We start from the raw sequence: 12,451 nt of genomic DNA, 5'->3' as shown, positions 1-12,451 counted from the left end.
CCAATCACCACACAAGTGGTCATTTGCTTCATGAGCGTTTTTGTTATCTGAAACACCACTTTATTTAAACTCTGTCTACAGAGTCAGGAAATGAACATTTGTCCCTAGGTAGCTCTCTATCTTATGTCAAGACAGAAGAAAAATTCAGGAAATCAGCACTATCTGTATTCTGATGTCACCTTTCACTGTTACAATTTTAAATGGACCCAATTTCTTTGTTTTCACTTCTGGTAATATAATGTAGTTACATGAAGAGTAATTTATTTATTTATGTTGGTTGAATCAGTTGCTACCTCACTAAACTACATGTGCCTCAGTATTTTCTGCATACTTTTTCTCTTTTCAAAACTTGTTTCTCCTATGATTCCCTATCATCCTCCATTTCCCCATATTTCCCAAACAAACTGCCTTTATAGCAATTGAACTTGTATTTCCTATTGGTTATTTGTTTCCCTGGCACCCTTTTTCACGACCAGTAAGGATTCGTGGGAGTTGCAGAATCTTCCCCAGCTTCCTTGAGAATTAGATGATTTTACGAATTCCCACAGCATGTTAGAGGCATGTATTCTCTACTAGACTAGAGCTATCTGAAGGCAAGAATCAAACCGGTTTCATTTGAGGATCCCCAAGGCTTTATATATAGACAAAAAATATTTACTAGAGAGCAAATAAGCCAAAAAGAAGGAGAAAAAGAGGGAGGAAGGAAGGAAGGAAGGAAGGAAGGAAGGAAGGAAGGAAGGAAGGAAGGAAGGAAGGAAAGAAGGAGAAGAAGAAGAGGAGGAGGAGGAGGAGGAGGAGGAGGAGGGGGAGGCGGAGGGGGAGGAGGAAGGGGAGGAGGAGGAGGAGGAAGAGGAGGAAGAGGAGAAGGAGGAGGAGGAGGAGGAGGAGGAGGAGGAGGAGGAGGAGGAGGAGGAGAGGAGAAGAAAGAAGAAAATAGATTTTAAAAATCTCATTTGAAGTTAAAGAATTAAAAAGTATAAGTGGTAGTGGCTGCCACTTACTCATTTCATTTCCTATCTGCTTTTGACCAGTTTTACAGAGAAACTGTAAAACTGTCCTTGGCTCAGACACCCAGAGCAAGGTGATGTCCAGCTAGGGATTTTTATTCCTGTTCATACTCTAGGCGGATCCCACAAAGAGACGCGTCAGTGATGGACTGAGTTTGCCTATAAAGGGAACCCCAAGTAGATTTCAGCAGAGTGGGGGTGTCTGTGGGGGGTGTATGTTCAGACATTGGCACTGGTAGGACTTTGGTTTCAACTGTCTTCGCAGTGTACTAGTCAATATAAGTAAAATGACCCAACAAAGGGGCCACAACATGCCCATTTCTGTTCATTGTACAAATTTAAAAACAATCTAAGTTTAAACAATTAAAAATAATCAGCAATCTTTGTTTTGAAGAATACAATTCCTTGGTTTGGTGGGTTATAGACTATTTACCTATTCCAGTCACACTGAACTGATCATGTGGAAACAAGTAAGCTTAGGGCGTACGCAGGCAAACACCTCCACAGCATAAAGGGGACATTCATTGCTCTCACACATTTGTGAGGGTGACGGATGAGCACACTGTTCAATAGTCACCTTTTCCAAAACCAGAAGCACCTGTGGACATACGCTGGTGCCGAGCAGTTTGGGTAAGAGAATGAGGCTTCTGGAATAAAAACCTCAGCAGGTTGGAAGTGAATGCCATGAGGATGGGAGGACAGACCAGGGGAAGCAAAATCAGAGCATCTGAACGAAAGACTTCAGCATAGTAAGCCGGGTTCCATTTCCCTAGACACTGTTTTTCCGGGCGATGGTAAGAAATAATTAAGTAGGTAGAATATTTTTGCCTTTTCCCAATTCCAACAGAAACTGTATAATGATATGGGACAGTACTTAGAAGCTAACACCCATCCACCACCTGTATGTGGTTTCAAAGACTCCCAAGTTCCATTACTGACTCAGAATACCTGGGTACCTTGGCTGATTGCAAGATGCCTAGAGAAAAACACAGCCACCACTAAACACAGGTGGACTTAAGAGTGTCCTTGGCTCAGACACCCAGAGCAAGGTGATGTCCAGCTGGGGATTTTTATTCCTGTTCATACTCTAGGCGGATCCCACAAGGAGACGCGTCAGTGATGGACTGAGTTTGCCTATAAAGGGAACCCCAAGTAGATTTCAGCAGAGTAATTTTCGTCTGTGGACTTTTGAAACAACCGTGTTAGTCTAATTTCCCTGCAGAAAGCCCCATCAAAGGTTGCAGGAGTTGTTTGTGCTTCACCCTCTCTAAATGATTTGCAAATTTATTCAAATGCAATACGAGGAGATGCTTTATTTGTTGAAATAACTGTCGGCGGTGCCTTGCACAGAAGGCTGAGGTACATCAAGCAGAAACATGGACAGAAATATACTGGTTTAGAAACTCATAAATCCTGATTTGAATCTGCCAACCTGAAAGCCATGTACGGCCCGAATAAACTGTTTTTCATAAATGCTACATCTGATTAAGCCATATCATTAAATGACAGCTGAACTTTAACATTAATATGATATTATTTAAATAACTGCATGATTTTTTTTTACACTAAAAATGATGAATGATTCCTAGACAGCTCAATTGACATGAAGAGGAGGACTCTTTAATGAGATTTGACGAAATAGAGACATATGCAGAATGCTCGTTACAGCTCACATCACGGGGCCTCCCAGGGAAGCCAGCGAGGGTGTTCCCCTTTTTCTTCCTTATTGTCTATAGGCACTGAAGCATTCCTTTCACTAGCCACTTCTCTGTGGATTTGGAGTTTTCCTAGGTCATTTGTGTATTACCCTTAATCAGAGAATTGGGTGGTTTATGGACCCGAATCACGACGATGTGTGTAGGAAAAGGAGAGGCGTGTGGAGTTGAGTCAATATTGGCTGAAAGTGCCCAGAGCTTTAGACTGGCTGGTGATCAGCCTGATAGAGAAATCACTTAGTCCATGGAGACTCAGCAACCACACCTTTGACTGGTTCTTATGCCATCAATCTCTAACCCAGCAAACATACTTTCAGCAAATTATCTACCAACACACGATCAGAGAAGACTTATTTTCAAACAGTTGTCTCTACAGTATCAGTGAGAAAAATGATTCTCTTCTTTAAATTCCAATTACGTGATTCTGGAGGCAATTCTCAACATCCCCCACACTCACATTTCTAACCACAGCTCCAAATGGAAGGTTATGCTTCATGATGCTCTTATTTGTTAGATTCTGAATGTAAAATAATTACATGCTGAATATACCAAAGGAAAAAGGGCTCCAATTTTCAGACCAATGGAAACAAAATTACCTGCGCTCATTCATTTCTTTCCAAGCTCTCTCAAATATGTTCCATCAAAGTTTAATTACACATAGAAAACATTAACATTTGTTTGCTCACACATGTGAATTCAGATGATCAGATATGCTTTAAATTATAAAAACCATTTTGAAGTATACATAAAAATTGAGATATTGCCCCAAATAGCATCACTTAAAAAAGAAATGAAAACAAAGGCAATGGTGATGAGCTAATACCAGGGGTGCTCCTGATACCACAGCCTGCATTCCCTCTCTAAGAAAGAGACGACTGAAATAGAAAATAAAATCACGCAGCTCCTGCCATGGGGCCTTCCTCAGGCTATGAAAAATTCTTCATGTCTAACCCTAATTTTTTTCCATAGCTTGAGGTAACCCCTCTAGCTCAAACCTTCTCTCTAATCTAAGGTGCGCAGACTGTGTCCCTGTCCAAACAAGAGTTAATATCAGTGCTCTGGCATTTCAAAAGGGTCTCAATGCAGGGTACTGAGAGCAGAAGGCTGCATGCTTGAAAAGTGCCTGGTTGCAACAAGAGGAGAAACACGGTTCAAAAAAGGGAGAGAGAGAAAGATGGGTCCCTACCTTGCTCTTACCTTCGCAACATCCCCGTCAGGACCCTGGAGCTTTTTCCCAAGTTAGCGTCTGTTTCCCGAAGCTAGGAGAAGAAGAGCAGCATTAAAACAAAACAAAATAAAATAAAACAAAAAGCAAAACTGAAGGCCACTGGATCATTTTTTAAAGTGCACTGGCAAACAATAATTTTATTTCATGATAGAAAGTCAAATTCATAAAAAATGCACTGAAATGCATTTTTGACACATTTTCCATCTCAGGAAATTCTTAGATTTAGAAAATTTCATGAGATTGATAATCCCAGGAACTTTAAACTGGATACCTGAACTGGATATAAAAGCAAATGCCTCAAAGGCTGATAAAGTTTGATATATGTTGGTAATTTATTAGTTTTTCTATTTGTGAATATGCAAAGTTCTGGTACTATAAATGGAAGCAGAGTGAATTGAGGAAGGATGAGACCAATGTTTTTAGATTTCACTCCAAGGGGCCTGATATACTCCAAAATATCCCTCAATGACCTTTTCAGCTAAATAAAATGTCCATGTGGGGGCATTTCAAAATGGGGACATAAAGAGGGAACTTATTCTTTCTCCATCCCACACTCTTCTGTTTTGTCTTCCATCCTTCCATCCCTCCATCTTCCTAGCCATATATATATATATATATATATATATATATATATATATATATATACACACACACACACACATATATATCTATATATACGTGTGTGTGTGTGTGTGTGTGTGTATACACTGTATTTTCCGGTGTATAAGATGACCCCCTTAATTTTACAGTTAAAACATAGGTTTAGGCCTATATTCGCTGTATAAGACTAACCCCCACTTCAAAGAAAAGACTTACTTTGCCGTCAAGATCTGCAGGTAATTTTTGTGCAATTTTGGTCTTTTGCCCTCGATTTTTGTTTGACTTTTTTTCGTTTCAAAAGTCGTCTTATACGCCAGAAAATACGGTGTGTGTGTGTGTGTGTGTGTGTGTGTGTGTGTGTATATATATATATATATATATATATATATATATATAGTATATACATATACATATATATCTATATGTGTGTGTGTGTGTGTGTGTGTGTGTGTGTGTATATACACTGTATTTTCTGGCGTATAAGACGACCCCCTTAATTTTACAGTTAAAACATAGGTTTAGGCCTATATTCGCTGTATAAGACTAACCCCCACTTCAAAGAAAAGACTTACTTTGCCGTCAAGATCTGCAGGTAATTTTTGTGCAATTTTGGTCTTTTGCCCTCGATTTTCATTTGACTTTTTTTCGTTTCAAAAGTCATCTTATACGCCAGAAAATACGGTGTGTGTGTGTGTGTGTGTGTGTGTGTGTGTGTGTGTGTGTATACACTCAATGCAGGAGCTGAAACCATAAGCATGGAAACATGGAATAGACTGATGAATCTCAGAGGAAAGGGGGGAATGTAGGAAGAGATTAACCAAAGATCTTATATGCATACTAGAGGCCCTGTGCACAGGTGGGGTCCCTTGGCCTGGCCTGAGGGGATCGGGCCCAAACCAGCTCTCTGACATCCCCTGAGGGGTCCCAGATTGCAAGAGGGTGCAGGCCAGGTTGAGGGACCCCACTGGTGCATGAATCCATGCACTGGGACTCTAGTTTTCATATATACTTACATCTATGTGACTGTGACTGACACAAAGACCCTCAGTTTCATGTCTTATATTTATTGAATTTGTGAAAAGATGATATCACTTCTACTTACTCTTTCACGTGCTCTCTGTATCTTTTCTCTGTCATGACTGAGGTTTTCCAACATCTCCTGGCCAATTTGCTCTATGAAAGAGAAAATTTAAGTAAGGAAAGATGACTTTGGGTGTGAGAATAACTTTCAGCAGAAGTATCAAAATATTAAATAAGTTTAGATGACACATCAGATACATATTTCAATTCATGTACTTGAAAAACATATAAAAAGCATTTGATGAATTTACCTATTTATCGTAAAGTATGATAAGATGTGATTTAAAACTCAACCTACAGAACATGACCACCATGGCAATGACGATTTAGAGGTGATAAGACATGCCTAAAGCCACCTCAGCGTATCACATGCCAAGATGGACAGTCCAGGTCCAATGGTCTCTCTGTTATCATCCTCACATTTAGCCTTTGGTTTTCACAGCCTATAAATAATGTTAATGGTTCTACTCTACCCTTCCTCCTCATGTATTGCCCTGTTTTGCACATGTAAATGATACTCCATTTAGAATGTTGATTTTAACATATTTGTCCCACATAAAGTCCTCATACCATCAATTACTGCAGCTTATTGGCAGTAGAATTCTCTCTAGGCTTCTGCTCTCTTGAAGTTCAGTGTGTTTTCAGCTACTCTGGATAGTTGAGACAGGGTGAGGTGCACTCGTTAATAAGTAGTTGAGGAGAACTCAAGGGGGAGGCAGAAGTCCAGACATTTATATGGTATAGGCAGGTAGGAATCTTCATTAAAAAGCCACACTGCTGAGTTCCAATGAGGTTTCCCCCTGCTGTGATCATCCCATTTGGTGGCAGTGGTGGGCTCTTTTCTGACTGCAGCATCTTTTACAAGACCTGACACATATTCCGTTGCCTTGAATATATTTTTTTCAGACTCATTCTCTGTCACCTGGGAGGTGCCTTATTCTATCACAGAAGAATGATGATCTGCCTTACTTCTAGTCTTGGCAACTTGCTGACTACTTTTGTCTAAATTTCTTTACTTTTTCTCTTGTATTGTCTTTTTATCTATAACCTATAACAATAATCTCTGGCTAATAAACTTACAGAAGCATTCAAAATGCATTTATTATAATAACAATTAATTTAATAAAGGCATTAACATGTTAAGCGCCCAGCCTGTTTTGTCTTCCAGATGGAAAGTATAGTGTCAGTCACCAGTGATTGACATGGTGCTTAACGTGTTAAGAAATCACCATGGGTGTTATTTGATTCATGTGTGCATGCTGCCATACTTTTTAGAAGGTCACCCTAAAAACAGTAGGGCAGTAGTTAGGCCATATTGAGAGCTTAGACTGTGACCTCACACTGCTGGAGCCTAAATCCCAGTGCTGACACTAGCTCTGTTGTCTCACACAAGTCATCTAACTTCATTGTGCCTCATTTTCTTCATCTCTAAAATGGGGATAAAAATAGTTCTGTATCATGGGGTTGTTGCAAGGGTTAAGTAAGATAATTGAGTTAAAAAATTTAGCATAGTGACTAGTCTATAATAACTATTTGTTGAATGATAATAATGGAATAAAAAACCCACTGGACTATTATGACCTCCACCTTCTCCTATCCTGGGTCTGCTATAACTTGAACTGCAATTTTATTAATGGATTAAAACATCTGTCCTACCTTTCTTGTAGAATTGTTGTTATAGCCAAATAAAATAACCTAAGTAAAAATGCTTTGAAAACTGTAGGGTACCATCTACGTGCATGTAATTGTGAAGCCACAAAATCAATTCACTCAACAAATAAAAATCAAGGAGTCCAGAACTCTGTGCAGGTTAGATGTCGGAGACAAGGCCAGTAAACACAAGCTCTTGTACTGCAGGGACTTCCAGGCTAATGGTGAAGATTTAGCAGTTAAAGGGCAAGTGTTATATTAGAATTTGCATTTTACGGTATGTCAGAAAAAGGAATGTACTGTGAATTCCTTTCTTATAGAAACTCCAAGTAGTAAGAAGGGTTAAGTACAATAACATAAGTATATTTTTGATACCTATAAAACTCTGAAAATTCTTTCCAGTGGAGTACTTTCCCATTATAATATCTCCTCTCAGACTGACATTAGCTTTCTATTATTACCTCCATGCAATTTGTCCTGAAGGTAAAATTGGATAAGATTTGTGGTTCCCAGGGGAGGCATCACAAAAGTTGGAAGATGACACTGGTAGTTGAGAAGGAGGAAACAACTAGGGTTGAATTTTTTCTGTTTTGCATTAACAGCTATAATATTGAATTTTGAATTTTGTACTATTAGGGACTACTGTTACATTGAATTCCTTTAATCAACATAATATAACAATTTAAAAAATATATTTTTATTGATTTCAGAGAGAGAGGGAGAGGGATAGAAACATCAATGATGAGGGAGAATGACTGATCGGTTGCTTTCTACACACCCCTACTGGGACGGAGCCCTGACTGAGAATTGAACTGTGACCTCAAACACTGAGCCACACTGGCTGGGCAATATAGCAATTTTAATTCATTTTCAACTTAGAATCCCTAATATTGATGAACACCATCAATACTGGAATTATTTCAGCAAAATACTATTTACATAATATTTTCTCATATTAAGATTGATGGTATATAATATATAATTTCAAATGAATAGGAAGTAGGAGATTATTACTCCTACTTTATTATTATTATTACCATTGTGGTTCACCAGTATAATGTTCCCAATAAGTATTTGTGGAATAAATCAAGCAATGAAAAAAGGGAAATAAAGTGAAAACTGGAGTATTTGAAAGGTCTGTGATCTATTCCTGTTCTCCAAGCATATCCTGTGTGGCACTGGAGGAGTCCACATTGATAGGCAGCTATAGATCCACAGTTCTATCAGGTTCACAAGGGAAAAACTCCAGTCTGAGTGGATCTATAGTCTGACACCGAAGAAATCAGTGGAATAAGAGGAAAAGAGCCCAGGCCTTTCCAGGAGGCATAAATCCCTCCCTCGGTCTCTTTGCCTCTTGGGAAACATCTCAGCAGCCTAAGCATTAACCCTGCTGGCAAGAGAAGAGATACTGGCAAGGATGTACAAGTCCTAGTCTTAACACACAAATAGACATTTGTTGGACATAATTTATTTTTTCATTTCTTACTTGCTACCTTCGATTGTAATCTCCCAACAAAGAAAATTCCAGGCCAAACATATTAGAAATGCTTATTCTTGTAGAATAAAAAAAAATACTTTTCAAAGAAAGTTATGTAAGATTTTTCCCCCATTAGGTGTTCCCCTATACCAATCAATCAATCAATCAAACAAACAAACAAACAAAAAACCAAACAACTTACAGGGCATCTTTTAAAAATAAATTGTCCTTAAAAAAATAGATTGTCCTTGGTCAGAATAGTATTAGACATTTAGGGATTATTTTATTTAAAAATTACTAACATTGTTAGGTTTACTTTTCTTCAATAATTGAACTTAAGATGCAAGCATTCATCAAGACACCAATGAAGAACACAAGCTCAAAGGCCTACACCAATGCAGATGTAATACCCGAGTCCAGAGTTTTCAAACTTTCAAAATACCTTTAGAATGGGAATAGCCATATTCCCTTTATTGAAATAATTTGAGAAATTATAAATTATAGAAATGCTCCACTGTTGACTGTGTGAGGATTGTCTTGAGAGTCAGAAACAACAGGAAGCATGAGAGAAAATCAAAACGGATGCTAAAGCTGGAATTCTCCATGTCAGCGTGAGCATGATGAATGGATTCATGGGGAGAAAAGTTCCTTCCTGCACTTCTCTGTCCTTCCCACAGGGGTGCTCAGAACAGTCCTGGGAGCACGGCATTCCAGTTTAGAAAGCGAGCCTTTGTTTTCACAATGACCCAGAATGAATCATATCCTTGATCCGTAGCCCTTTTTATTGGGTCACAAACTGCAAAATGGGTTTTGGCTAACATTTCCTCTCTTTCCCAATATAGTGGGGGGAGGAGAGAGTATGCAGTAGGCATTCAGCACTTTCCAGCCCCATAAAGGAATGAAGCAGCAGGGAACCACAAATCTAGCAAGATAACGTCCTGAAGGACTGGCCTAAGATAGGATTTATCTGAGGAGCTTGTACCACTGAAAGCATCGTTGCTGTCCATTCATAAAATAATCACGCTACCTGAACCACCATGAGACGGACCTGAATGAACATAAAAAATATTATTGAACTTGTAGTTTGGAGATGAGCAGATTAAAATATTCTCTATGAGAAGGTAGAAATGATTGATGCTCATGTGTCTCCCAGGAAGACTGTGATAAGTCAGGAATGAAAATTGTATTACCTGAGCTTCTCTGTCCAATAGGGTACCTACTGGCCATGTGGGACTAGTTAAATGAATTAAAATTAAATAAAACTTAAACTTCAGTTCCTCCATAGACACATTACAAGTACTCAGTAAGTACATGTGGTATTGGTCACTGTATTAGAAAAACACAAAAATACCCTCTTTAGAAAGATCTCCAAATTCCTGAATTTAAGACCCACTTAGAAGACATAAAGTAGTCATTTGGAGATTAATTTAGGTAAAACACTTCCTTTCTCTGGGCCTCAGTTTCCTTAATGTAAAAGGACAATCTTGGAGAATCTTTAGTGGCCTTTCTGTTTCTGGAATGTTAGGATTCACCGACTCTATAAAATCTTAGTGTCTCCTTTTCTCGATAGAGCATTTAAGCAAGCTAGAGCACACAGAGCCCAATGAGGCCCACAAATGTATTCCCAATCCCTGTCCCCCTCCGTCTGCCCAATGTTAAAACAACCACAAGCTCAAACTTCATACTCTCCAGCTTATCCAAATCTACAGCGTTGGACTGACTGCTTCGTGCAGTAGCCTGCTTAGCCTCTGCGGATGTCTGCTTTTACTATGAAGTATAAAATATTTACAAGCACTTCGATAATGACACTATTCTAGGAAATTATACATTCATATAAACTGAAGGTAAACCTATGCATACTAAGGTAGAAATATAGAAAAAAAAAGTACCCCAGGATTGAAGGTTGCGGTGGAGGTATGTTGCGTTGTGTGCGTGCATGGTGGGGCTTGGTTGATGTGGTGTATGTTCTTTCTGGTTGGGAGTTTAGTCTTCTTACTAGGAAGACGTCATGCAGGAAGTAATCTTAATGACTTTCTTTCTTTTTTTTCTTCTTGTCTGGTTGTTCTAGTCTCTCATTCCCTCCTCTCTCTCCTCCCTCTCACCTCACTCCCTCCATCCCTCCCTCCTCCCTCTCTCCTTCATTCCTTCCTTCCTTCCTTCCTTCCTTCCTTCCTTCCTTCCTTCCTTCCTTCCTTCCTTCTTCCTTCCTTCCTTCCTTCTTTCCTTTTTCTTTCTTTCTTTCTTTTTCTTTCTAAATTATGATTTAACACTACTTCTTAGCAGGAGAGTACATACTCTATTTTGCTTTAAGATGATCAAATCTATCATTAAGCAATTAAAAAAAAAAAAGCAACAGCACCACTTTCATCAAAGTCATAGCAGCAGAACCTCCCCTTAGTTACCTGGTTTGCTGCAGATAATTAATAAACACTATTCCCAGAGCCCTCAGACATCAGTCAAGGAAGCTGTGCTATCAATAATGATGCTCTGGAAGGAGCAGGTACTATGTAAATTGAGGTTGTTAAACAAAAGGAACCATGTTAATTACAGCTCCATTCAAAAATGAGAATGAATCAGCTCTATTCTGTGAAACAAGACCGGAGCCCCAGGAAAGACATTCCCCTTTCACAATTCAGTGTAAAAGTCAGGAGATGAAGTGGCAGACAACCTGAATGGGCAAAACTGTCAAAACACATCCCAGAGGCTCACTTGTGGAATGTACCAAACACGCATTTACTTAACAGACAAGGGAGACATGAACAGCATCGTCCAGATGCCTGGGTTGAATGAGTCACTCATTCTGAAAACAAAACAAAAAGTGCCCTACACACACTATGACAAGTGCCTAGAAAGTAATTAGAAAGCCTTCTGAGAAATCATTCCAGGCAGAGTGGTGAACTGCACGCATTTCTATCACTGAATGTACAACATTCTAATTATCTCCTTATTAGGAAGTCACAGCTGGGTGGACCGCAGAACTTCTGTGACTGGCAAACATGCTTTGTTTTTATGAAACACAATTTTAAGCATTTCATAACACTAAAATGATTAAAAAAAGAACCCCAGGAGATTTCATATAGAAAGTAGACTTCTAGCTTCTTTCATAATTTGGAATATGAGCCTGCACTGAGTCCCCACTCCCACATGTACTTGAGATGATCATGTTACTGTGAAAAGTAGGTAATCCGAAGATAACATTCCAATCTCCCTTCCTGCCAGCCCACCACTCACATACACTTTTGGCATAAACATATTTATGTTCAGAGCCGAATAGAACAGTTTGCTCAATGTTTTGGCAATTAAAACCACAGAAACTCAGTGTTATGTATGAATACAACATGATACCAAGATCTCTCACCTTGGTTTCCCTTCTTTAGATATTTCCTTCTATGGTCCTAGTTTGACTTGAAGCTAGAAGGGAAAGATGGCCTGAAGGGCAGAATCACTCCTCTCCTTTTGATTCAGGTATGTAGCACTAGATGCATGTCAATATACATATAAACACAGATAACAGACACACACGGCTTGTAATCTTCAGATTTAAACACTGAAAATCATTGAGATCATGTCAATTTGAAAATATGAACTGGCTTCCATCACTTAGCTTAATGTTTTCAGGGTTCATTCATGTTGTAGCAGGTATCATACTTTTTTTGTGGCTGAATAATATTCCATTGTATGGATAAACCACATG

At 39.0% G+C, this 12,451-nt stretch overlaps 1 protein-coding gene across 6 annotated transcripts in view; it reads right to left on the bottom strand.

The window, feature by feature from the left end:
• Window positions 1-12,451, bottom strand: part of VTI1A (vesicle transport through interaction with t-SNAREs 1A) — a 294,814-nt gene that overhangs the window by 122,714 nt on the left and 159,649 nt on the right. For 4 of the 6 annotated variants that reach the window (XR_004988165.2, XM_036439073.1, XM_036439074.1 and 1 more), the window contains 2 exons: window positions 5,653-5,723; window positions 3,920-3,981 (listed from right to left, as the gene is read on the bottom strand). Coding sequence is in view for 5 of the 6 variants with exons in the window: in XM_036439073.1 (XP_036294966.1) it covers window positions 3,920-3,981; window positions 5,653-5,723 (133 nt within the window). In the remaining variant the exon portion in view is untranslated. Of the gene's footprint in view, window positions 1-3,908; window positions 3,982-5,652; window positions 5,724-12,451 lie in introns of all 6 variants that reach the window. The other 2 variants (XM_036439077.2, XM_036439080.2) reach the window with 1 other exon arrangement.

The sequence above is a fragment of the Pipistrellus kuhlii genome, unplaced genomic scaffold, assembly GCF_014108245.1.
Source record: "Pipistrellus kuhlii isolate mPipKuh1 unplaced genomic scaffold, mPipKuh1.p scaffold_m20_p_15, whole genome shotgun sequence".
Lineage (NCBI taxonomy): Eukaryota > Metazoa > Chordata > Mammalia > Chiroptera > Vespertilionidae > Pipistrellus > Pipistrellus kuhlii.
This window is presented reverse-complemented; position numbering and strand designations above follow the sequence as displayed.